This window comes from Silene latifolia, chromosome 3, assembly GCF_048544455.1.
Source record: "Silene latifolia isolate original U9 population chromosome 3, ASM4854445v1, whole genome shotgun sequence".
NCBI lineage: Eukaryota > Viridiplantae > Streptophyta > Magnoliopsida > Caryophyllales > Caryophyllaceae > Silene > Silene latifolia.
This window is the reverse complement of record NC_133528.1, coordinates 15,928,065-15,955,617: the sequence shown is the minus strand read 5'-3', so window position 1 is coordinate 15,955,617 and position 27,553 is coordinate 15,928,065. Positions and strand designations below refer to the sequence as shown.

Here is a 27,553-nt window from a genome sequence, read left to right as displayed (position 1 = left end):
CCTAAATCTATATATATATATATATATATATATATATATATATATATATATATATATATATATATATATATATATATATATATATATATATATATAATATACTTATATTTTATCAAAATAAAATAAAATACAATGATCACTATGTTCATTTTTGTATTGTAAGATTAAATTTATTTACAAAGTAACAAAATACACTTCGTATTAGTTACTTATTTACGTACTTTTACAAATTTTCTAAGTAATTGTACTCTTCGATCTTTTCATAGTAATGTAGTATTCATATATAGCTTAGTGTATTTATGAACGTAATGTTAACTCTTTTCACATTTCCTAGTAAAAATTATTTATTAAAAATACCCCCGTGCATTTTTGACACTGGATTAAAACCAATTTCAATCAAACTATTGACAAACAATTTTTCGAAACTAACAAGCAGTTTAGTTTTTTCTCTCTTAGATAAAAAAGCCTATCCTCTCCCTTCTTTCTACAAAAGAAAAAACCCTATTCTAAGTTTGATCCGCCGCCGCCTCTAACTGTAACATTCCGTTTGATGTTATGAGTATTTTGGTAGTGTATGGAGTTAGTGTTGTGAGAGATATATATGTGGTAGATACGATATAGTGATCATGTTGTGGAAGTAAACATAGTTAGTAGAATGGGGGTTAAGAGTTCATGTTCTATGTTCGGTCGAGTTCTTGAGTCCTTAGCTAAGTTGTTGTGTCTTGGTCGAGTCAGTATGGTTGCTTTTTTATGTATGGGTTGAACTTCGGGGACGAAGTTCTTTTAAGGAGGGAAGACTGTAATACTTCGTATTTATAAGTCTTTGGGTACTCTATCGAGTAGGCCTTACTCTGTCGAGTAAGGGAGTTTTGCGAAATAAAATAGTTTCTGACCTGTTGGGTACTCGATCGAGTAACTAGGGTACTCGATCGAGTAAGGGGCACTCGATCGAGTACCTTAGCTACTCGATCGAGTAGCCGGTTTACGGGGGCTGTTTTGTCGGGTTTTGTTAATAATGCGATTAAAGTATAAAACACTTCCGTCATTGTTTCCAAATCACTTTTCCAAAACCTAAATTTCTGTTTAAGAGAGAAAGCAAACAAGTTCATCTTCTTAATCGCATTCTTAGTAATTCCTGAGTTCGACGGTCGTTCTTGTCGTTGTTTATACCGTTGAGTTCCTTGCGTCGAGGGTAAGATCTATGTACCCTTTTTATTGTCTTTCCTTTGATTTGGTTAAACCCTAATTTTGGGATTGGGGGTTTTTATGATTTGTTATGGTTAGATTGTGATTATGTGATTATGTGATAGGAGAAGGATTTGTAAAGGAGAGGTTTTGAGACAAATTTGCTAGATCGTCGATGATTGTGTTGCTTTCCGTGCAGGATTTCCTACTCGCATTAGTCCCATAATGGGATATTGGTGATGTGTTGTAATTGGATGTTTGATATAATAATTGTATTGTGATTGTGGTTGTGATTGTTGTTGATTGGTTCTCGAGATGCGTTCTCGGCTGAGTGGGGTCACTTGCGGGAGTGGCTTCACGCCCTAGTTTCGCCTTTCGTGGAACCCGCCACGGAAGGGGATGTGCACATTAATGGACAGGGTTATCGCTCGGTATGATGAGCGGGGCTTAGGTGGGAACGGCTGCGGTCCCCCATCGGCGGGGGGTCCAAAGGGGACGATCGGTGATTGAGATGATTGGAGTTGGGTTGGTTGTGTATGTGTGACGCTTAAGTCATCCGCTTATCTTATTGTGACATGTATGTTAATTGTGTGATTAGTACTGACCCCGTTTAAATGTTTGAAAAACTGTGGTGATCCATTCGGGGTGGTGAGCAGTTGCTTGGCAGGTATATCTTGGATACGCGTGGGATCTAGCTGGGGATGGAGTCATCACATATCAGAGTCTTTAGTCTTCCGCTGTGTTTGTTATGACAGTTCCTTTCAGTTGGTTTATAGTTGAGAACAGTTGTATTTTGCTTACAGTTGGTTTTGTAATGTAATCACTTAAACTTATTTAATAAAGTATGTTTCTTCATTGTCTTATGATTATCATGCCTCGGGTAACCGAGATGGTGGCATCCTTATACCTGGGTGGTCCTGGTAAGGCACTTGGAGTATGGGGGTGTTACAAATGGTATCAGAGCGACGATCCTGAAACCTGTAACCAATAAATCCAATGAATATAGGGAGTCAATTAAAATGAACCCGGAGTAAAGGTTGTAGGAGTTAATGCAAAGGCTTGGGAGACGTCCTAAAGTCGCGAACTCGCCCTACGATTTTGAACCGGTCACCATGGGATATGAGTCGGGATCGCTATGTGTTTATTTTGTGAATTGTGTAATAATATGGTGATGTGTGGCATGTATAAGGGTGATTTTGTATGCTGTTGGTTGAAAGCATGTTGGATGATACTTGGTTTACCATGTTGATTGGAATAGTTGGAAAAGTATGTGAGAATGACGAATGATGTGGTGGAAAAAGGAAATAGTTTATATGTGATGAATAATGATGTGTAGGATGAATGATTTATAATGAGGCAATCCTAATAACATGTGGTTAGGGGGTGTGATAAGATTTGTTTTCATAGTTTTGTTTGCGTAAAGCTATATATTAAGTTCGTATAATTGTCTACTATCGTATCATATGCGCTTGTTAGATGAAGTATGTGATTGAACTAGATGAATTGATTGGAAAAGATGAAGTGGCAATTTCGTAAGGATATGAATTTCTTGATTATGGAAGTGTTTATGTGATGAAGTGGATTTGTAATGTTGTTGTATTAGCAACATGGAAATAGGATTTGTAGTGTAAGGGTGTGGTTTGTGTCATGAAAAGTTATGAAAATTAAAAACATGCGGGTAATACATGATTGAAAGTTGAATGTTATATAAGCATGATAGATGGTAATGTTTGGCTTTTGGTAAGTAGTAACATGAAGAATAGAGGTTCAATGATATGTGTTTTGTATAACAAATTGGATGAAAAGCATGATGGTTGTTTATAACGTGTGATCCGGACGATGTCGTCACTCATCCAATCAAACACATTTATAATACTCAACATACAACTAGTTAGTGGTAAGTCGAGGTCGATCCATGGGACGGTGGTTACTCAAATTATTCAATCTAATTATGGTTGTGCTTGGGGTTGTCACAATTATAATGGGTTGATGATTCTAATCTAATAGATGCAATAAACAAGCAATAAAAGGAAAGATGTAAACAATTGATTAAAAATGCTAGGATATCATGGGGTCATAGGGGATTCATGGGAATTGATCATACAAACATGTTCTCAAATTATAAGCAAGCAATTATTGTTGTGATGGATTGAGTTGGGTTATATCTTACAATCCTAGGAAAGTTTGGGTCCCGGAGCCGAATCGATTAGATTGTACAACACCTACAAGTCGACTTAATCTTCCCTACTCAACAACATGCATGGTCTAATGAGACTCGAGTTGGTTTATGTCTTACAAGTCTCATTGAAAAGATAAGAGATGGTAGTAAATGCAAGGATTCATAGGCTTAGCATTTCATCAAACATAACATGTGCATGTATTAAGATCAAAACAAGCAAGCAAATAAGATATGAAAGCATATTGATTTAAGCATGAATCATTCCCCATGTTGGTTTCCCCTAATCACCCATTAAACCCTAGCTAAGAAACTACTCACTCATGATCAAGTTTAACATGTTAATAAGGTTGTCAATCATACTAACAAAGCCAAACATGATGAACAAGTAAGAAAGATTAACAATAATTAAAACAAGGATTAAGAGGATTATACCTACTAATGATTCCAATAATAAAGCAACGATAAAAGAAGTACTTGATAATTGATGGAAGGTTGTCAATCTCCCAATAATAACCCAATAATCTTCAATTACCCAATAATAAACTTGAATAATAAACTTGAACAATAATTAAGGAGAGATTAATGTGTAATTTGTGTGGAAAGATTGAGATTAATCTATTCTAATCTACTCCTAATCTAATCTAAAGAAGGATTGAATTAACCTAATGAAAACTTGATAAAAAGGCCCCCCTTTGATTATTTACAAATGGGGTATTTATAGTGGAAATTAGGGAGGATGCATTAGGGTTAACTAAGGGCTAAACTAGTAATTACACTTTTTAGTTTTGAGCAAGGAGAAGCCGGTATCTCTTGAAGGAAGGGCTTCTTTCTTTGAAGCTTGGAGAAGACGAAATCATGCTGTGAAGGAATCCGGGCGGATTGGAGTCGGGACGGCCGGATTCTGGTCAAGGAATCCGAGCGGATTCATGGGGATCCGGACGGATTCTAGTGGGGCAATCCGAGCGGATTTAGAGAACAGGACGCTCGGATTGTGTTGTGGAGACGGGCGGATTTAAGACAATTTGCTCGGATGGTTCTTCAGCCGTGGTTCATCTTCTTTTCTTCCCCTTTTTGCTCATTTCCATTTTTATTCTTGCGAGATTGGTCTTTAGTCCTTGCTTCCTCTTCATACTAGTCCATCTATTATCATCAATAAGCTTCCAAATGTGCACGAAAAGACGGGAATTTCCGCCTTATTATCTCCTTTTCTACAAGACATATGAAATGCGATAGAAAAGCAAATAGGAAGGTTTTGACGGATAAAATGGCCATAGAATGTTATAATAGTATGCAAAATAGGCTCAATTAGGGGACTAAATGTGCGCAAATAATGTTCACATCAAATATCCCCAAACCGAACCTTTACTCGTCCCGAGTAAAAAGGTGACAAAAACTAGACCTTTATTTAAACTAACCTACTAATATAACCGATATGAGACAATTAGCGGGTCTCACTCCGCCCCTTCAACTCACAACAAGACAACCATGAGGTAGGTTGCCTTCTTGCAAGGCAAGGTGGGTCTTGCCAAAATGGCGACACATCCAATCATTAAGCACACAAAACAAGTAATGGATGCATCTACAAAAGGAATAGCCACTTTCCTCATCTAAGTGGCGGAAATTATCTACAAGGGAAGCAATTCAAGGGTACACAATCCTTCATAGATGCAATTTGTTCAAACTACTAAGCCTAGAAGGATACCAATAAATCACCTCCAAAATGTGTCAAGCTAGGGTACCTTTGTCCTCAATCGTTAAATGCTTTTGTCAAGAGTAGACTCCCTATGGTGTTAGAAACACTGGAGGATCGCGGAATTCCCCCTCTTGCCTAGACAAGAAGAAGGGTCGTCCCCTCTCTACCATGCACAAAAATGGATACGGTGGATAAAAGGATCGATAGATATTTGAGTTTCACTTTGGGAGTTTGCTTTGTTTTTGTTTTCCCCCCAATTTCTTGTGGCATATAACATTTGAGAACACTTTCTTTGCCATTTCTTTTGATTTTTGGCATTTCAATACTTGACAACTTTTTTGAATTTCTTTTTGAACATTTTCAAAGTCACCCCAATTAGTAACGAGGGTGCCTTGTATTTGAAGCTTTAGGAGTTCTATTTTTGCTCCTCTTTTCTTTTGATGCATTTTTGCAAACTTTCTTTCATTTTTCATTTCATTGAACTCAAATTGATTTCTTTTTGTGCCCATTCCCTTTGATGACAAAAATGTGGTAGAACATGGATGAATGATAGAAGTATGCATGGTTTCAAGGGTCACCTTGGAATAAACGGTAGCCAAGGAGTTATCACACCACAAGGTGCTCTTGACTAGGCCTTAAACCATGGGTCAAAGGATACTAGCATGACACATCCTAGGGTGTTTTACAAGTATTCTAACAAGCAAAGTCTTAAGAATAAAAAGCATCTACTAGGGCCTATATACACTTGTCAAGCTTCCCAAATAGACGGTTTCGCAAAATTTTTCTAACATGCAAACTACATGCCATGATGCAACTAACATATAAACATCCTAATGCAAATGATTCTACCAACTAATATGCCAAATAAACTAAATGCAATCCTAAATTCACATTGTTTTTACCGCATTAATCAAAATAAAGCCATATAGTCATTAACATAAAGAGGAAAAAGGAGATTAGAAAGATCATACCATGCGGTCTTCAATATCCTCATGTCTCGGATGTGGCGTAGTCAATCAATGTGAATAAGGATGAACAAACACAATATATACAATAATATATACATGACTACACTACAAAGGAAATGAACTTGTTTTTGGATTTTTAAATTTTTCAAATTTTTATGGTTTTTGTTTTTATGAAATTAAAAGACATATTTTTGTGATTTTTCGAAATTTTTCAATTTTTATGCATTTTTGGAATATAAATTCCCATCCCCCACTTTATTTTGGACATTGTCCTCAATGTACATGTAGGAGTAGGAATGAAAAAGAAATACATGTTTTGGATTTTTGATTTTTTTTTTGAAATAAAGTACAAATGCAATGATATGGTATGAATGAATGTATGCTCTAACTAAATGAATTCTATATGACATATATAACAAATGAATGCAATCTAAACTATACTATATGATGCATGATTTCTAGTAAACAATGGTCACTTATGATCAAACCTCCCCAAACCGATTTAAACACTATTCCTAGTGTAGAAAAGAATAGGATTGGTCATTAGTGATTATGCATGAATTCTAGTCTATATGCAACTAACTACATGAATCATGCGAGATATAATACAATGCAAACTACACTAAATGCATATATACAAATTAATGGTTTTTAAGGGACTCCATCAAACCAAAGATTATCAATTAACAATTTCATGGAAAATCATCACTAGCACTCAAAGCACGTAGAAGTCGGTCAAATTCTTGGGAGTGGGACATGAATAGGCATGCATAGCAACACAAGATTATGCAATTGAAAAATGCCCAAGTAAAAGACCGAACAAGCATATCAAGAGTATCATGACAAAAATCATAAGAGAAATGATGGATGGTAGGAACATGAAATAGGTAGTTGGTTGGCAATTCACTCAACTCTTCCTCCAAATAGTCAAAATCACCACATTCAATGCAAGTACTCTCATTATCATCCAAGGTGATTTTAAGGGTGTTTATTTGAGGTTCCCAAATGTCCTCATCATATTCCTCATCTCAACAAGGTCCATTATCAAAGGGGTTGTCGTAACAAGGCTCACCAAGTTCAACACAATTGTCTCCCTCAAATATGTCATCCTCAAAGGGTGAGTTTTCACTCAAGCTCTCATCCATATCACTCTCACTTTGCCCATTAACATCAAATTCCATGGAGGTTGATTTCATTGAAACACAAGAAGAGTAGGATGACGGCATCCAAGCATTAGTTTCACAATCAAGAATGTACTCCTCCTCATCATCACTCTCCTCATCTAGCACTCCATCTTCCCAAGGTGGGGTAATTTTGTGGACAAAGTGGGTTGACTCAAGGTTATAGGAAGGTTTCTCATCCTCACAAATCTCATTTTCATCATAGTTTTCCTCAATGAATTTTTGAAATGTGGCTTTTATCACTTTCATACCTTCCTTGGCATTCTCAAAGATGTCATGTACAATTTGCTTAAGACAATGGATGGTCATGAACTCAACAAATTCCCAAAATTCCTCACAACTCATCTCACAAATTCTACCACCACTCAAGTGAAATGCCAAGTTGCGGGTTTCAAGGTTCATGCCATTATAAACAACACAACATGCTTCATAATTTGAAAGAGTAAAACCATGATGCCAAGCATGAGTCATATAATCTTCAAATCTTGCAACATATTTATCAAATGATTCATTTTCATATTGCCAAAAAGTGAATGTAGACATGTTAAACATATGAAATAATGCAAGTACAACAAAACTCAAGAAAAAGAAGCACAACTAAAACTAGACAAAAGAACAATTCAAATAAACAACACCGTCCCCGGCAACGGCGCCATTTTGATCCGGACGATGTCGTCACTCATCCAATCAAACACATTTATAATACTCAACATACAACTAGTTAGTGGTAAGTCGAGGTCGATCCATGGGACGGTGGTTACTCAAATTATTCAATCTAATTATGGTTGTGCTTGGGGTTGTCACAATTATAATGGGTTGATGATTCTAATCTAATAGATGCAATAAACAAGCAATAAAAGGAAAGATGTAAACAATTGATTAAAAATGCTAGGATATCATGGGGTCATAGGGGATTCATGGGAATTGATCATACAAACATGTTCTCAAATTATAAGCAAGCAATTATTGTTGTGATGGATTGAGTTGGGTTATATCTTACAATCCTAGGAAAGTTTGGGTCCCGGAGCCGAATCGATTAGATTGTACAACACCTACAAGTCGACTTAATCTTCCCTACTCAACAACATGCATGGTCTAATGAGACTCGAGTTGGTTTATGTCTTACAAGTCTCATTGAAAAGATAAGAGATGGTAGTAAATGCAAGGATTCATAGGCTTAGCATTTCATCAAACATAACATGTGCATGTATTAAGATCAAAACAAGCAAGCAAATAAGATATGAAAGCATATTGATTTAAGCATGAATCATTCCCCATGTTGGTTTCCCCTAATCACCCATTAAACCCTAGCTAAGAAACTACTCACTCATGATCAAGTTTAACATGTTAATAAGGTTGTCAATCATACTAACAAAGCCAAACATGATGAACAAGTAAGAAAGATTAACAATAATTAAAACAAGGTTTAAGAGGATTATACCTACTAATGATTCCAATAATAAAGCAACGATAAAAGAAGTACTTGATAATTGATGGAAGGTTGTCAATCTCCCAATAATAACCCAATAATCTTCAATTACCCAATAATAAACTTGAATAATAAACTTGAACAATAATTAAGGAGAGATTAATGTGTAATTTGTGTGGAAAGATTGAGATTAATCTATTCTAATCTACTCCTAATCTAATCTAAAGAAGGATTGAATTAACCTAATGAAAACTTGATAAAAAGGCCCCCCTTTAATTATTTACAAATGGGGTATTTATAGTGGAAATTAGGGAGGATGCATTAGGGTTAACTAAGGGCTAAACTAGTAATTACACTTTTTAGTTTTGAGCAAGGAGAAGCCGGTATCTCTTGAAGGAAGGGCTTCTTTCTTTGAAGCTTGGAGAAGACGAAATCATGCTGTGAAGGAATCCGGGCGGATTGGAGTCGGGACGGCCGGATTCTGGTCAAGGAATCCGAGCGGATTCATGGGGATCCGGACGGATTCTAGTGGGGCAATCCGAGCGGATTTAGAGAACAGGACGCTCGGATTGTGTTGTGGAGACGGGCGGATTTAAGACAATCCGCTCGGATTGTTCTTCAGCCGTGGTTCATCTTCTTTTCTTCCCCTTTTTGCTCATTTCCATTTTTATTCTTACGAGATTGGTCTTTAGTCCTTACTTCCTCTTCATACTAGTCCATCTATTATCATCAATAAGCTTCCAAATATGCACGAAAAGACGGGAATTTCCGCCTTATTATCTCCTTTTCTACAAGACATATGAAATGCGATAGAAAAGCAAATAGGAAGGTTTTGACGGATAAAATGGCCATAGAATGTTATAATAGTATGCAAAATAGGCTCAATTAGGGGACTAAATGTGCGCAAATAATGTTCACATCAACGTGGCACTTGATAACACGAAGTAGATTATTATGTTGATTGTATGAGGAGTCGCGCAGATTTGAATGCATAGTTGTAATCATAATGTTGAAATAATAATGAATGCATAGTACGATGGGGGTATGTGAGATAACATGCGGGTAGTATTCTCGAGTCTGCATGATTCGATCGAGTGGGTATTTGTCGTTATTTTGACCAGAATCGTGTTTTTGGGCACTCGATCGAGTACCTCGGGCACTCGATCGAGTATGGGGTCGCTCGATCGAGTAGCCTGGCTACTCGGTCGAAGTAAGTCGAGAGATCGAAGGTCTGTTTGGGTTAAGAGTCGGGGCACTCGATCGAGCATGTTGGGCACTCGATCGAGTAGCCTCAACTCGATCGAGTAGGTTCCGTACTCGATCGAGTGGGGTCTGTCTGGTCATATGCGTGTTTCGGGTCATATGTTTATCTTTTGACATTCGTTGCATATTATGTTTAATCCAAAGGTGTTGTATTACTTCTTTATGCATTGTTTTACGTATGTGTTGGTCCTGAAGCGTAAGTTACCCAATCTTATGATGTAAAGAGTGGCACTTATGATGAATATGAGTTCGGTGGGGAGGACATGAGTTATATGTGATTATGATAGATGGTGGAAAAAGAAAATGAAGATTGGTATAGTTTATTGAGGCATAGAGCACGTTTTGCGAGACGGGATGAGTGATATGATTGTGTGTTGAGTAATGTAAAAGTAAGAGAATATGGGCAAGGCATGATGTAAGTTTAAGGAACGTGAGAATGAAAAGATTGAAAGAAAGGATGTGGATAGTAGCAACCTGAGATGTATAATAAATTATGGAGGGAGATGGCTAGAAATAGTGTTGAGTAAGAACATATGTAATGAAAGGTCGTTTGGAAATAGTGGTATATAGCGAACTTAATGGGACATGTCGCGACGTGATTTGCAGGTAGTGACTGATTTTGGAAATTTGTGTTATCGAGAGACGAAACTACTGTGTGATTTCCTTGGGTAATTAACGGTATTAAATGAATTCTGATTTCTAGAGATGTAAAAAGGGAGATGCAATTGTTTGAACATTAAACGTTGATTCTATGGATAGATTAGTGGCAAGTGTGAGTGATAGCATAATAAGAGAAGATCCATGGTAAGAAAGAGTGAGATGATGTCGGTAGAAAATAATGGAATTTGAGTTTTGGAGCAACGAAGGGGTAACTGGATTTCTAAAGAGTTAGCTAGAAGGAATAAGGAGTTGAACTATTAATTGGTATTATTGAGTGCAAAGAGAAAAGAAGGATAAAAGTAAGCTGAGGAAAATATTCACCGGAGTTATGTGATATAAAGCTAAGGAATCATTGAAATGTGTGATAGCATCACGAGGATGTTAGCTAAAGGTTATATAGGAGTTTCAGGACAACATGATTGATAATGAGTTTCGAGGAATTAAGGGAGCAAGAAGTTGGTGGAGTATTGGCACGATACGAGGTATTTGGTGGAGAGTTGGATGACAACACAAATAAGATAGTATTGGGAAGAATGTTGAGGTAATTTTGTTAATGGATTGGATGTTCGTTATTTGGAATGATAACCAAAGATAGGAGAAAAACCGTGTTATTTTGATATGAGTGTAAGAGGTTTGATATACGAGCAGTGGTGGTATTGTGGTGTTGTCACTAGTGGTTAAGAGTGATGGTATATTAGAAAGGTAGCAATTCTAAAGAGGTTGATTTGGTAGGGACCTGATTGTTGTGTATGATTGTGAGAGGGTATAAGATGTGGTTAGATGAGGCGGATGCTAATAGTTGAATAGTAAAGGTATGGTTATATTTGGCAGGAAGTGATGGTTGTGCGAATGGGGGAATATGTTATGAGGGGCATATGAGTTAAACTCGGGCGACAGGTAACCTTTATCGAGTGGTAACTTACGTGGTCAGGATTGACTAGTTGGTTGTGATTACGGGTCTATGATATGTGTAAATGTTTGTGTGAGGTTCTGACCTCACAAGAAGTGGTATGGTGTGATAATTATAAAGTTGTTTTATGAATGTTCTGTAATATATATAGGTTGGACACGGTAATTTAATTGAATAATATCCAAAAAGGTAATAACTTGATTAATTTGACATGGCTAGTTATAATTTTATGTGTATTAATAACACATGTGTATTCCGTGAAATGGTAGAGATGATGTTCATGAGATGCTTATCTGTTTATCCATATAATATGTTGCGTGGTGATTTAATAAAGTGGATTTGAGTAAGTTTTCTTGTCTGAGAAGTTATGCTCAGTCAGTGTTTATGGGAATCGTATGCAGTTGTGATGTCTATCGGTGTGGTTGTGGTGCCTCGGGCGGTGATCCGGGAACGGTACATAATGTTGTGATGCGGGTATTTTCGCACTACGGTGTGGCTGTTGGTGGCGGTGTGGTGATGCCGTCACCGGTTGTGGTGGAGTAGGCGGGATGATTGTGATTCGAGTTTCGAAAGTGCAAACCAGTTATTCATAGTTTGTTGTTTTGTTTGATGTTGCTCCCTGCGAGTTTCAGTTTCTGCAGATAGACAGTTGTCTTGTTTATTGATGTTTCTTTACCAAGTTAAGTTGGGAATGAGGGTATAGTATGATACGAAATAGAGTCGTATATGTTTTCGTTGTTGTCATGGTATAGTGATGTTCTATTGATGGGACACGGTTGTGAGAGGTTGTTACAGTAATTTTGATCTTGTTCTAGATAAGGCTTTAGTAGACATGGTAATGACAAGTGGTCCGTAGGACATGTGTGGTAATGATCTGAAAGCTGCAGGTGGTTCATAATCTTTTATTGGGACAGTGAGTGTAGGGTGTTGGGGGAATTAGTGTCATATTAGGTTATGTATGAGTCTTGCGGTAATGAAGAAAAGAACTGGAGGATCTAGTGTGAGTGTACGTAACGAGTGTGGATTGTGAGTTATGCGTTTGGGAGATAAGTGCTTTATATAGAGAGGTATGTCATGTTGCGGTAATGTAGAAAAGTTGAAGTTTTGGGTTAAGATAAAGATTTTGAGGTATAGGTTAGGTGGTGTGGCGAATGAGTTGAGGTATGAGGAATGTTTAAGTAAGAGAGCCTTGGATATATGCATGGCGAGTGTTTAGATTATAAGTGGTTATCTTTGACATGCGGTGATGATGAGGATAATGACACGATATAGCTAGGATTTAGTATTAGTGAGTTACGAGGACGTAACGTTTGTCTTAAGAGGAGTAGGATGCGATAAAAGAGAATTTGATGATTGTGCATGTCGTAGTATAATTCGAAGTGCATGTCGTAGTATAATTCGAAGTAGAGTTGTATATATTGTGGTTGATGTTGTTAAAAGGCCATGGCCGTGCTTGTAGTAGCGTGATGTTTAGGAGTGTGAGAATATTTCACTAGTGTTGACAGTTGGATGATGAGATTATGAGTGTGAGTAAACTTCGAGGACGAAGTTCCTTTTAAGGGTGGTAGAATGTAACATTCCGTTTGATGTTATGAGTATTTTGGTAGTGTATGGAGTTAGTGTTGTGAGAGATATATATGTGGTAGATACGATATAGTGATCATGTTGTGGAAGTAAACATAGTTAGTAGAATGGGGGTTAAGAGTTCATGTTCTATGTTCGGTCGAGTTCTTGAGTCCTTAGCTAAGTTGTTGTGTCTTGGTCGAGTCAGTATGGTTGCTTTTTATGTATGGGTTGAACTTCGGGGACGAAGTTCTTTTAAGGAGGGAAGACTGTAATACTCCGTATTTATAAGTCTTTGGGTACTCTATCGAGTAGGCCTTACTCTGTCGAGTAAGGGAGTTTTGCGAAATAAAATAGTTTCTGACCTGTTGGGTACTCGATCGAGTAACTAGGGTACTCGATCGAGTAAGGGGGCACTCGATCGAGTACCTTAGCTACTCGATCGAGTAGCCGGTTTACGGGGGCTGTTTTGTCGGGTTTTGTTAATAATGCGATTAAAGTATAAAACACTTCCGTCATTGTTTCCAAATCACTTTTCCAAAACCTAAATTTCTGTTTAAGAGAGAAAGCAAACAAGTTCATCTTCTTAATCGCATTCTTAGCAATTCCGAGTTCGAGACGGTCGGTTCTTGTCGTTGTTTATACCGTTGAGTTCTTTGCGTCGAGGGTAAGATCTATGTACCCTTTTTATTGTCTTTCCTTTGATTTGGTTAAACCCTAATTTTGGGATTGGGGGTTTTTATGATTTGTTATGGTTAGATTGTGATTATGTGATTATGTGATAGGAGAAGGATTTGTAAAGGAGAGGTTTGAGACAAATTTGCTAGATCGTCTGATGATTGTGTTGCTTTCCAGGTAGGATTTCCTACTCAGTATTAGTCCCATAATGGGATATTGGTGATGTGTTGTAATTGGATGTTTGATATAATAATTGTATTGTGATTGTGGTTGTGATTGTTGTTGATTGGTTCTCGAGATGCGTTCTCGGCTGAGTGGGGTCACTTGCGGGAGTGGCTTCACGCCCTAGTTTCGCCCTTCGTAGAACCCGCCACGGAAGGGGATGTGCACATTAATGGACAGGGTTATCGATCGGTATGATGAGCGGGGCTTAGGTGGGAACGGCTGCGGTCCCCCATCGGCGTAATGGTCCCAAAGGGGACGATCGGTGATTGAGATGATTGGAGTTGGGTTGGTTGTGTATGTGTGACGCTTAAGTCGTCTGCGCTTATCTTATTGTGACATGTATGTTAATTGTGTGATTAGTACTTGACCCCGTTTAAATGTTTTAAAAACTGGTGATCCATTCGGGGTGGTGAGCGATTGCTTGCGGTATATCTTGGATACGCGTGGTATCTAGTCGGGGATGGAGTCATCACATATCAGAGTCTTTAGTCTTCCTCTGTGTTTGTTAGGACAGTTCCTTTCAGTTGGTTTATAGTTGAGAACAGTTGTATTTTGCTTACAGTTGGTTTTGTAATGTAATCACTTAAACTTATTTAATAAAGTATGTTTCTTCATTGTCTTATGATTATCATGCCTCGGGTAACCGAGATGGTGGCATCCTTATACCTGAGTGGTCCTGGTAAGGCACTTGGAGTATGGGGGTGTTACACTAACCTCACACTCCTCCATTCTTCCCCTACCCGGTCACCGGCGATGAGTTCATCCAATGGCTCTTCTCCAGCGATCCCTCACTTCTCTCCCCTTGAATGACCCGTTTTTTGACCTCACCCATTGGTCTTCGGGTTCGATGTTCGGAAAGTGAGGCTGTTTGTGGCTGCCTGTTCAACCGTGGGGCACTTGTCCATCCGATTCCACGTCCTGTCGCTGAAGACCTTGCATGCAACCCAGGGGTGATCTCCTTTCCCCCTCACCCCTGGTATGTCACTAGTTTTAAGAAAAGGTTCATCTTTTAATTTTGAGTGCAATGCCTTTTGATGTTAAAACCCGGCTGTTAATCGGATTATTAGTTTAGGTGTTGTGGTTTTGTTGCGGTTTTTCTGACAGGGTTTTCCGAGGTGTTTGCGTTCGGTCAGCCTGGACTGTTTGTGTTGGGTTGTTTCTGTTTGTGTCTCTTTTAGAGTTTTGCTCATCAGGTCGGTTAGGGACTGATTGGTGATCCCCCCATTTCCCCCACCAATCGGTCCTTGGTCCTTGTTGTGTTCGTTTTATGAGCTTAGCTCTCCGGGTCTGTTTTGGGACCGATTGGTGATCCCCTAATTTCCCCCACCAACCGGTTTTTTGTCCTGTGTGTCTATGTAGGTTGGTTTTTGCATGTAAGGCGGTGGTCCTGGGAGGATTCACTTGGTGAAATGGGTGTTCTTTGCTGGTTTTCTTGGTGCTTGCTGGACTTTTGCAACTTTCAGGTTGTGTTTGTTGTGTCGTCGTTTTCTTAGGATGGTGTGAGGTCATGGTGGATGGGTCTTTCTTTTTTAGATGTCTATGGTAGGGGAGGAATCGGGTTCCTGGTAGTGTTGTTGGTTGGATCGGACGCGGTGATTTCCGTTTCTTGTCGATGTTTTTTTTTTTTTTTTTTTTTGCAAAAAGATTATCATTTCATTCAATTAAGAAAGAAATTACAAGAGTTTTTTGCAAAGACTATCCACTATACAATAACCTCATAGACTAGCAACTATAAGCGAGTAGCACTTATGATGAGTTCACATTAGAAGACGAGTAGAAACGAGAAACTTAATCTGCCTGACAATGTCATGTACAGTAGCCTTCCTTTCTCTAAACAGTCGGGAATTGCGTTCATTCCAAATCTGGTAAACTGCAGCAGCCAAAGTAGTACAAAACCATGCCATTCTCCAATTCTGCTTACCTCCAATTCCAGCATGTTCAAGTTCAGATAGTAAGCATAAACCAGCACGATTCACTCCCATCCAATACATAAGCTGTTGCCAAATATCCTTGGAAAAAGAGCAATTAAAGAACAAGTGGGCATGATCCTCAAGAGCAACTTCACAAAGAGAGCATCTATTCACCATATAAAATCCTCGATGCTGCATATTATCCACAATAGCTAATTTCTTCTGGGCTGCCAAAGAGCATATTATCCTATGACTAGGAACAATACGAGGGTGAGTCAAAGCTTTAACCCAAGGACCAACCAGGACAGTACCTCTCAGATAGTTATAAGCTGCAGTGACTCTAAATTTTCCATGAGAACACCAACTATTTATCAAAGAGGAGGCATTAGATATACTGCCTGTAAGAGCAACCAGCCTATCCCTTACAATCAGGATCCCCTTTAAACTAGAGGAAAAACTATCATGGGTTTGGATATTCCATATTGTCTGATGCTGCAGAATGTAAGCCTGGTGCCAGGAAGCCCAGCTCCCCACAGCAGTATAAGCCAACAGATAAAGCCATCTGCACTGCAAAGCATCATTCCAAGTAGAGAGATCCTTGATGTTGAACCCACCTGCATCCCAGGGCAAACAGATATCCTTCCATTTTTTAAACACCATTCTGTTGCCTTAAAAAGATATTCCCCAAAAGAAATCCTTACAAAGCTTATTGATCTTATGAAGAACCTCTTGGGGTAAAAGATTACAAGAGCACCAAAAAGTTTCCATGCCAAAGATGACAGAATTGAGCAACTGAACCCTACCAGCATAGGTAAGGAAGTTAGAGGACCAATGCTGGATAGAGTGATTGATCTTAAGAATGAGGGAATCAAACATTGTCACAGAGACTCTAGAAGTAGACAAAGGAACTCCTAAATATCTGAAAGGAAACTGACCCTCAGAGAAACCTGTTGCAGCAAGTATAGCCTCCTTCATATCAGGATGCACCCCTCCAAAATAAATGTTGGTTTTCTCAATGTTAGCATGAAGACCAGATAGCTCAGCAAAAATACTAAGAGTGCTCTTAACTGCAGCTACAGAGGGAACATCCCCCCTGACAAAGATCATCAAATCATCAGCAAAAATCAAATGATTTAGCTTAAGTCTAGAGCACTTAGGATGATAAGAAACAAGAGGTTTATCACAAAGAGTCCTGAGATATCTGGATAAAACTTCCATGCTGAGCACAAACAAGTAAGGAGAAAGGGGATCACCTTGCCTAATCCCACTTTTCCCTTGAAAAAAACCAGAAAGTTCACCATTAATTTTTAAAGAATACCAGGGAGTTTGAATGCAACCAAGCACCCAGCCAATGAATTGCTGAGGAATCCCCAAACCAGAAAGCATAGCAGCTATAAAAGACCATTGGAGGGAATCAAAAGCCTTCCTTATGTCCACCTTTATCATGCAACGAGGAAAAACATTAGCCCTATTATATCCTTTAACCAATGTTTGAGATAACATTATGTTCTCAAAAATGCTACGACCTTTTATAAAAGCAGCTTGTTCAGCACCAACAATGGAAGGGAGAACACTTTGAAGCCTGTTGGCTAAGACCTTACTAACTGTCTTATAAAAGACAGTACAGCAAGATATAGGTCTATAATCAGTGACAACATTAGGTATGGCTTTCTTAGGGATCAGAGATATAACAGTTGAGTTAGCCTGCTTGGACATTTTGCTAGAGGAAAAGAACTGATTCACAGCTTTGCAAAAATCCTTGGCAATGATCTGCCAGGCAGACTTAAAGAACCCAGCTGAAAATCCATCAATACCAGGACTACTATTAGAATCCATACTGAATAGAGCATCTCTGATTTCAGCAAGAGAAATCTCTCTAATCAGGGATTGCCTATCAGAAGAAGTAACCACGGCACCTTTAGAGATAAAATCAGTATCTAAGGTTTCAGTAGGAGAGCTATGCCCCAAAAGATCCTGATAATACTGGTTAAAAGCATTACTAACAGAAGAAAACCCCATATGAAGCTTACCATGGTGATCATGAATACCACCAATAACCTGCTGATGAGTTCTCTTTGAAATTTTTGCAAAAAAATACTTCGAGCTACAATCAGAGTCCTGGATATCCTTTATTTTAGCCCTCTGAGAAAGGATAGAAAATTCATGATCTTTAAGCTTGGTATAATCAGCTATTAAGAGTCTTTCCTCCTGAATAAGAACATCAGAGAAAGGATTGGAGGCAAGTTTTTGCTGACACTTCATCAAAGCATTCTTAGCAGACTGAACTCTGTGAGAAATATTGCTGAAATGTTGCTTATGAAATTGGGTAAGAGCATGCTTAACACTTTTTAATTTCTGGAAGAAACAGTACATAGGACTATCCTGCAAAGGAGTAATCCAAGCTGCTTTTATAGTTTGTAAATAATCAGGATGGGCAACCCAACTATTAATAAAACTAAATCTCTTAACAACTTTTTTGTCCTGAGAAATTTGGACCAAAATAGGAGAGTGATCAGAAAGACCAGGCTCCTGAAAGTGACCAAAAGCATTAGGATAGGAGGTAATAAAGCCAGGATTAGCCAAAACCCTATCCAATTTGGACCATACCCTAGTCACAGAATCTTGCTTGTTAGTCCAAGTCATGTCAACCCCAGTGCAAGTAAGGTCATCAAGGTGACAGGAAGCAAGGCAATCATTAAAATCAAGCATATCCTGGAGTACAGGAGGAGTATTGCTCAATTTTCTTGTCGATGTTCTTTCTTCTTTTATCGTGTTTCCTATTTTCCCAAATAAAAGTTTTCTCTACTTTTATTTTCCTAGTTTTAATGGTGTCAATATGTTTAGTTGTGTCAATAAGGAAGTTCGTTGTTTTACATCTGGTGTGTGTTGTGTCAATCCTCCTCCGTCCTGCTAAGTTGGTTTTGGTTTGGGGGCTGATCATGTGGCTCTTTCTCTTGTTCCATATCTTTTTTTCTCACTTTTCTTGGCTATGAGTTTCTTGTCCGGAGGGACTGCTGTTATTCAAAGTGTAGGAGATTTATCTCCTCTGGAGGTATGCTCGTATGGTCTACATTCCGTCTTTCTTTTCTACGTCCTTGTGGCGTAAGTGCACTTTGTTCATTCTCGATGGGTCAAGTTGCTCGTTGGTTGGTTAAAATGAGTAAGGATTGGTTCGATCTTTTGGCCACCTGTGTCCGTCGCTCCAAGATTGCTCAGGACGTTTCCCGAATTCAGCCACATGTTAACTATCATTTATGTTACCCGATGTAGTTTCCTTGTTGTTTTAGTTTATTGTATTACTAAAATAAGTACATTTGACCAAATGAGTCAAATGCCATCTGTATAAAAACTCGTTTTTACAGCTGCCAAAAAAAAAAAAAAAAAAAAAAAATCGAAACTAACAACTAATATCGAATAACAAACATTTAAGTTTAACTTGATTTGAAACTAATCAACCTTAAATTGAAAAACTCAAATTTAAAACTAACTAACCCATCAAGTAGTTTAGATCATAATAATTTGACAAATTTAAATTTTGGATTAAACACGACTCACCCGAATTAATAACATCAACCGATAAAATCCAAAATAAACACAACTCATCTTAACCTCATCCTATTATGTCAATAAAAAATAAACTCATCTTAACTTAAAATAACTCTACTTAACTAACACTTGGGAATACAATGACAAATTTTGCTGCGTACTTGGGCATATCCCTCGATCGGTACTAGACTACTTGTAGTAGATTAGCAATAATATATTGCATTGCTTATTACTAATCTAATAAATAGAGGTCAAAGAACGTGCGAATAACACTAATTAAACATTAATTAATTAATTAATTAAGTAGAGTTAGTACAATAATGCAAAAAATATAGTTTACTAATGGATGAGAGTCCTATATATTTAACATTAAGAGGGTGTTTGGTTGGGTATATTGGAATGGAATAGAATAAATTTGATCCGTTTCATTGTTTGGTTGGGGTGATTTGGAATGGAGTTAGATACCAAATGGATTTTAACTCCACCCCAACCCCTTCGAATCACATACCCACCCTTCCCCCTTGGATTCAAACTCCATTCCCTTCTCCTATAACTTGTGGTGAACCAAACAAGATTAGGCAAGTATGGATTTAGAACCCCATACCACCATACTCTCAAACTCCATTCCATTCCATTCCGACCTGTTGAACCAAACGACCCCTAAAATTATTGGGTAAAATGGCCGTTTCACACAATTATTTATAATTGTTAAGCAATAGGTTAATTTAATTAACCCAATAAAATAACTTTATACTTCTTACTCGTATTACTTACCATGCTTGGGGTGAGAAGGGAATCAACGTATTTTGTAAATTGTTTTACACGATTTTATTGTAAGCGGTTTTATAAGAGACTTAGACTCTGTTTGTCACGACACTTAAAATAACTTATTGACCAGAGTAGCTTATTTAACCAAAATTTCAACTACTTATTTTTTTGTAAGTGTATGACAACTAGCTTATTTAACTAAATAAGTTACTTGAAATGAAAAGTTACCTAGAGTATCATTTGAGATTTTAGGTACCTGAAATAAATTATCTACCAATTTTTACCCATTTAATCTATAATATTAAATAACTATCATATCCTTACGTCATCTTCCAAAAATCAATTACATTTTCAGCTAGTTTGTCAAACATTTCTTAGGAGGTGTTTGGCCAAGTTTTCTAAGTGTTTTTCTAATTGTAAAAGTAGAAGTAAGGCCAAACACTATAATTTAGGGAGATAAAAAACTACTTTTGAAAAGTCAGAAGTTAATAAAAAGTTACTAGAAACAGAAGCACCAAATTGATGCTTCTGCTTCTACTTCTCTCAAAAACTCTTAGGATTATGGAAACTAACTAAAAAAAACTAAAAAACAGTAGTAGGCCAAACACATCAATTTGTTAAGAAACTACTTTTACAAAAGTTAGGCCAAACAACCACAATTTTTTCAAAAAGTAGTTTATGAAAAAACTCATTCTAGAAAGTAAAAGTTATTTCACATAAACTAGGCCAAACAGCACCTTATATAATCAATTACCTTATCATCTCCTAATTTTAATATATGTTATCAGTTATCTTTTCAAATTTTAATTAACTTTTTTATTTTTTAGCTAATTTTACCAAATAGAGCTTTAACAAGTAGATGACACTAGTTTGGGGAACGCGGAAACAAGCATGTTAGGTGTAATTTTTAACTTTTATTTTTTTGGGATATTCTACATGGTACCCCTCAACTTTTCGACTTTCTACATGGTACCCCTACATTTTAGAAAGTACACATGGTACCCCTATACTTTGTCATTATCACTAACCGTAACCTTAAACTTATTTTCCGTCAACTTAACTCCATTTTAACTGTTAAGTGATGACATGGACGCTTATGTGTTTGCTTATTTGGATCTTTTATTATTTGTTTAGTTCCCTTACATTTCCCTCCAAACTTCCCTTCATTTCCCTCCAAAATTGTCTGCTTAATACCCTTGAATGTTCTTATTTCCGGTTCATGTATCCTTTATTCCTCTTTCTTCCTTCTTGTGTTCTCCTCCATGCTCTTCATTTCCTGTATTTTTTTTCATTCATTTTTCTCTCATGTCTTCTTCATCCTCTTGGAAAAAATTACCAATAAACGGTATTGAATTTATGAGCCAATGTTGCAATCAATGTGGTAGAAATGCAGTAATTAAGATATCGGGTTCCGTTAACAGCCCAAGAAAGATTGTAATCATTTTGTAATGTGGTTATCGGAAGACCATGTCACCATTACAAAGGCTTTCAAAAATTGATGTGGACATGAAGATGAAGATGTGATGAGTGTTGGAATGAATGAAGATATCATTGAGTTGAAGAAGGAGCTTATTGAATTTACTTCAAGTATGAAGTTTTACATGAAATGTATTACTAACACTAAATAATCTTAGAATAAGACAAACTAATCAAACAACTAAAGGGATAACATTGGTAAGACACACGACCAACATGCGATGTAATTTAGAGATAATCAACCTATTTTGATCGTCAACTAACAAAAGATAGAAGCCAATAATTAACTTACTTTTCGCGTAGGTAGTGAAGTGAGATGAAGTTGAAGGAAGGAGATGAAATTGAGAGGAGGCAGATGAAGTTGAAACAGGAAAAAGGAGATGAAAATGAAACTAGGAAAATGAAAGGACACGAGTGAATGATGTACTCTGCAAGCTAAAGGTTCTTATGTTCTTTTCCACCTCAGTGCCATGTCATATCCAAGTCATTGCCACATAAGCGTCCATGTCATCATTTAACAGCTAAAATAGAGTTAAGTTGACGGAAAATAAGTTTGAGGTTACGTTTAGTGATAATAACAAAATATAGGGGTACCATGTGTGTTTTCTAAATTGTAGGGGTACCATGTAGAAAGTCGAAAAGTTGAGGGGTACCATATAGAATATCCCTATTTTTTTTCTTTATAAAAATGTAAATTGTTTAATTTTATTCATTTTTGGAAGAAAAAGAGATAAATGGGCCCACACAATGGAATCCAGTATCCCATATAAAATGGGCCTCCAATGGAACACTTCCATGCACAAACAACTCCTCTTGACGACCACCATTTCAATCTACAATCGTACTAAGGTACGTCCTAAACTTCTTCTTTCTTTTTTTTTTTTTAATATATTTTTCCTTTTTTAAATTGCATTATCTTAAGGTGAGGGGAGCTATTTTGCTAAGTTTATGTATACTTTCTAGTTAATTAATTGTCGAAACATGGGGTACTGGTAGCTATCACGTTATAACAAGTAACGACTATTTTATGGAGATTCTCACTTTTACAAAAGTCCGTTTAACTCGTATATAACATGGAGTTTTCTTTGTAGTCATTTTCGTCCTTGTAAATGAAGAAACCGAGTTATTCTAGTCTTTTTCGGTAGGGTTTTCATTGTGCACACGTATCATTTGATTATTGATTTTATGTTCAATATAAGGTAACAACATCTTATAGTATTTTGTTTCATCATCATACATATTTAGAGCTTCTGAGATCTTACCTTAGTGTGCGACCGACCTAATAAATATAAAAATAAAAAGGTGATTTAATATTCAATCTTAGACAAAAATAAGATATAATCTAAATTTGTCTGTTTTAACTTGTAAAGCAAATAGAATTCCGCTTTTGCTAAATGAAAAAACTAATTTTGACAATTACTCCGTATTATGATATTAATGGTTATTAACTCAGATTGTGAGTATAATTTTACCTAGTAAGTTAAAAATCATACTTTCTCCGTCCTAAAATAATTAAGGTTTTTCTATCACGTGCCCACAATTAAGGAAAGAATTACACCAATATATCATGAGATTTTGAATTATGAACTCATAATTACCATAATCCCCTATCTACTAAATGAATAGGCATCCTCACAAATTTTCCCTCCAAAAAGCATCTTTCTAAATAAGGTAGCTAATAACATTTATGTATACATTAACTAAGTAAGGAAACTAATAATTATAATAATTTATTTCATTAAATTATTATCTTTTCACTAAAATTAATCTTTTCATCAAATTATTATTTTTTGACTATCTCTAATCTTTTAATTTAAATATTTAAAAAAATATATCAAACTATGAATAATTGAATATTTGAATGCTATTATTTGAGAATAATATGACTCATACTAGGCATAATACAAAATAATAAACCATTTTAATTATTTTCGAAGTAAAAATTGAGAAAATTTATAAATTGAAATCATTAGCTTTGCGCTATAAAAAAAATTCTTTTTCAAAAATAAATTTCAACATGCTACTCAATTTTCTTAATTAATTTTCAGTTTCAACTTTTTATATTTCAAAACAAAATGCATTGATGAGAAAAATGAACAACTAATGACATATCACTATTATATATGTGAGTAAGTTTTCTGAGAGACGGTCTCTTAATAAGCTTTATTGAGAGACTATTGTACAATTTTAAGAAAAAGTGGTACTAAAAATAATAAAATAGGTATAAATCATGATTAATAATAAAATGGGTACATTTATTATGTAAATAGGTACGAAATTACTATGTGACGATCAGTAATAAAAAGGGTACGAAATACAAATAAAAGGGTACGGAAGATTGATCTCTCAATAACTTAGTGAGAGACCGTCTCTCCTAAGTTTTAATGTATATATGTAATGTAGTAGAAATAAAAATAACTCTATAAGACGTGCATTTAATGCACGAAGTCTAACCTAGTTAAGGAATTAATGGTGTAATGTGCCCAATTAATATTTCTAGTTTAATTGCACAGTCTTCAATACATCACTTTAATTCGATTTTTTTTATATAAATGTTTTTTCATTCAAAATTTATTTTGGGGAAAGCTTTTTCATGATGAATGTTAATATTTGATTACTCAGGCTTGACATGATAAGTGCAAAAAAAGGAATGAAACCTTAAATCAAGCATTAATGACATCAATTTACGCGTAATTGTGTCTTAAATTTCTAATTTAATTCCATTTTAGAAAGTAATTTAGTTCTTAAATACAGCCTTTAGCCCTAAGGGCTGTATTTATCATTACCGATTAATTATTTTGGGATGAATAAAGTAACATTGTAGTCTAAATTGGTTGCGAGGAAACATATAACGACTAAATTAGTTTTCCAACAGGTAAAAGTGTAAAACACAAACAAGATGCTTATGGCACAGTGGTAATAGCAAGTGCATCTCAACCAAGAGGTCTTGGGTTCAAGCCTCACTAACAACCTTTTGTGTAACAAAAAAAAAAGTGTAAAACACAAAGATGAAGGCTAATTGGCTAATCGTCACAGTAACATGGACCATCCTTCAATCATCGGCTTTGATAGCAAATGCAATCGCATTGGATCTCGCGAAACCCACTGAAGCTGGATACTCGAATTTTCTCACTGCTATTCGAAACGATGTGAAGGACCCGAAGCTCAACTACGGTGGTACTGGTATACCTGTAATAGGAGCACCAACGGCTACATATCTTAGGATCGATCTCACAGTTGCAACAGGAACTGTTTCACTTGGCCTAAAACGTAGCGACTTGTACGGGATCGCATATCTTGCTAGGAACGATAGAAATGTATTTCGGGCATATTACTTTGATGGCCAAATTACTTCGGCTCAATTAGACAAACTATTCCCAGAGGCGAAGGGTACCGCAAATCAGCAAAAGATAACCGAGTATGATGAAAGTTATGCAGCACTAGAAAAGGCGGCTAAAATGACTAGACAACAAGCTGGGTTAGGGATTGGTAAACTTGTTACTTACATTGGAGGTGTTAACAGTAAGGCGCGTAGTGTACCAGCTGAAGCTACGTTTATAATGGTTGGCGTTCAAATGGTGTCTGAGGCGGCTCGATCTGGGTACATCCAACAGGCGGTTCTTGATAATTTTCCAATTGAGTTTCGCCCTGACGATAATGTTATTCTATTGGAGAGGAATTGGAAAAGGATTTCAGATTCAATAAAAGCTTCTAACAAGGGAGTGTTTACACCGCCGCTTGTCTTGGAATCCCCGGAGGTAACGACCACTTGGACGGTGAGCAATGCCGCGGAGCTGAACATGGGACTCCTCAAGAATCTCGGAAATGCCATGTTGGAGTCTTCTTCTGAGGAAAACTATGCTGAATTCTGATGAATGCATGTGACTTTCTGTTTCCGTTACCTTTAATAAATGAATTGAACGAACAATTGGGACGGAAAGAATGCTGCATCTTTTGTGATTCACAAATTCTCGTGTAATACACTTTTACACGAATTTATTGTAAAATCAAATGACATTTTATTTGTAATCCTATTAAGTGTGTGTTTGACCAAGTTTATAAAAGTGTTTTTGGACTCAAAAACACTTTTTGGCCAAACACATTATTTTCTAATAGTTAAAAAAAAATTCTCAAAAACTAAAAGCCCATATTTTTGCCCATAGAAATAGAAGCAGCTATTTGTTGTTTCTGCTTTTGAAAAACACTTTTAAAAAATTAAGCTTGAAAAACAAAAACTTATTTTTGAAAATCGAGTCCAAACATGCTCTAAATGTTGGAATAATGGCTTAAAAGTTTTTGTTCCACATGGAAAAAATAAAACAAGTTTTATGGATTTATAATGTTCCTCGCTATCCTCTTGTTTGAACTTGTGATTAGGCTTTTTGTGGTGGCCGATAAGTTCGGGCTGGGCCACACGCGCGCGTGCCACGCCGGGCCGGGCCTAGGGCTCCGGGCCTTTCATTTTTTTGGAGCTCTTTTTTACTGTTTTCAAAGGTTCAATTTCCGAGACTGATTGGTGCAGTCTACGTAATTGACTACTGCAGTCTTCTAAACTGATTTTTAAGTTTACAATATTTCCAGATTTTCTAAACATAATTCCGTTAAATTTTATGCTTAATCTGGCCTATATAAACAGGCTTTTGCAATCAGTTTGAAACACACAACAATCATAGTTCTACATCTCTCTAATATTCTTTCTTACAAAATATTCTTGAGGTTTTCACTGGCAACGTTCTTACCTGTTCTCATCTGCGTCTTTGCCTACACCAAAGTTGCAGCGATTGTGTTAACCCTGGGATCGAGTGCCATTTTTGACTTTAGCACAATGGCTTATCGTCACGTCACAACCTTTCTTCTTTCAGATAAGATTATTCCTCTATCTTTTACAGTATTTGCATAACATTAAATACACAAAACTTCCCTTTACTATGTTTGCAATAAAGGTATGTTACATACCATTGACTTTTTCCAATGGTTTATAATGTTACTTTTTATTTTGTAAAATCGTTTTATAGCAGACTCATCAATCTGCATATGCAAATGTGAAGATTTGATGTTTGTATGGTTCAAAATCACTCTGTTTTTTCTTTTCTTAATCTTCGCGTCCAAAAAAATGTAATATATAATTATTGATCGAGGTAAAGCTAAGGGATTATATATTGTCGTAACTCGTAAGTTAGGTAGCACCAAAACAGACACAGACACGACACAGACACATGACACGGCATCCCTTGAAATTTAGGACACGGGACACGTTATTTAAATTTAATAAAATATATATTTTATAATTATAAACATTCGATTTTATTTTTATAAAAGTATTTGATATTAAATTTAAATAAGTGAAGCTAAAACTTGTCCTTGATTATAACTCGTTTTCATTTACCATCCAAACGAATCTTTTAATCTATCTCTTTCGACAGCTCATTTCACGCTTAAAGAACATCATTCACCCCAAATGATGTCCAAATGTCATGGACACGCGTCGGACACGGCCGAAATACCATGGACACGCGTCAGACACGTGCTCGAATAAATGTAGAAAGTTAGACACGGCTTTGTAGGTGTCCGACATATTTCGACGTGTCCGAGTAGTAGACCTGTCAAAACTCGACCCGACCCGCCCGACCCATTTTTTTAGGGTTACAAACCCGGTTTTTTCGACCCGCGACCCGTTTGACCCGAACCCGAAATGACCCGTTATTTTAGGGTCGAGACCTGACCCGAACGGGTCGACCCGTTGGATCAAGGAAAAATCATGAATTTTATTAAAAATATTGATATTTATATATTATATTTTAAAATATAGTTAAAAAAATATTTTTTAATTACTTAAAATTAAAAATTCAACTAAAAAGTTAATTTTATATAACTTTTATAATATTTAATAATAAAAAAATTATTAAAAAAAAATTATTT

General features: G+C 36.5%; 2 protein-coding genes across 2 annotated transcripts; one reads left to right on the top strand and one right to left on the bottom strand.

Moving 5' to 3' along the window:
* Positions 1-15,691: 15,691 nt before the first annotated feature.
* Positions 15,692-16,504, bottom strand: LOC141648735 (uncharacterized). The gene has a single exon (XM_074457455.1). It carries the CDS (start codon positions 16,502-16,504, stop codon positions 15,692-15,694), a length of 813 nt encoding a protein of 270 aa, XP_074313556.1.
* Positions 16,505-22,433: 5,929 nt separating this feature from the next.
* Positions 22,434-25,569, top strand: LOC141645957 (ribosome-inactivating protein saporin-4-like). Its single transcript, XM_074454096.1, has 2 exons — positions 22,434-22,483; positions 24,510-25,569. The coding sequence occupies exon 2, from the start codon at positions 24,643-24,645 to the stop codon at positions 25,504-25,506; it is 864 nt and encodes a 287-aa protein (XP_074310197.1). The 5' UTR covers positions 22,434-22,483; positions 24,510-24,642; the 3' UTR covers positions 25,507-25,569.
* Positions 25,570-27,553: the final 1,984 nt, after the last annotated feature.

Excerpts from the sequence above, each read along its gene's own strand:
- LOC141648735 (XM_074457455.1), bottom strand. The coding sequence starts at position 16,504 with ATGGTGTTTAAAAAATGGAAGGATATCTGTTTGCCCTGGGATGCAGGT.
- LOC141645957 (XM_074454096.1), top strand. The coding sequence starts at position 24,643 with ATGAAGGCTAATTGGCTAATCGTCACAGTAACATGGACCATCCTTCAA.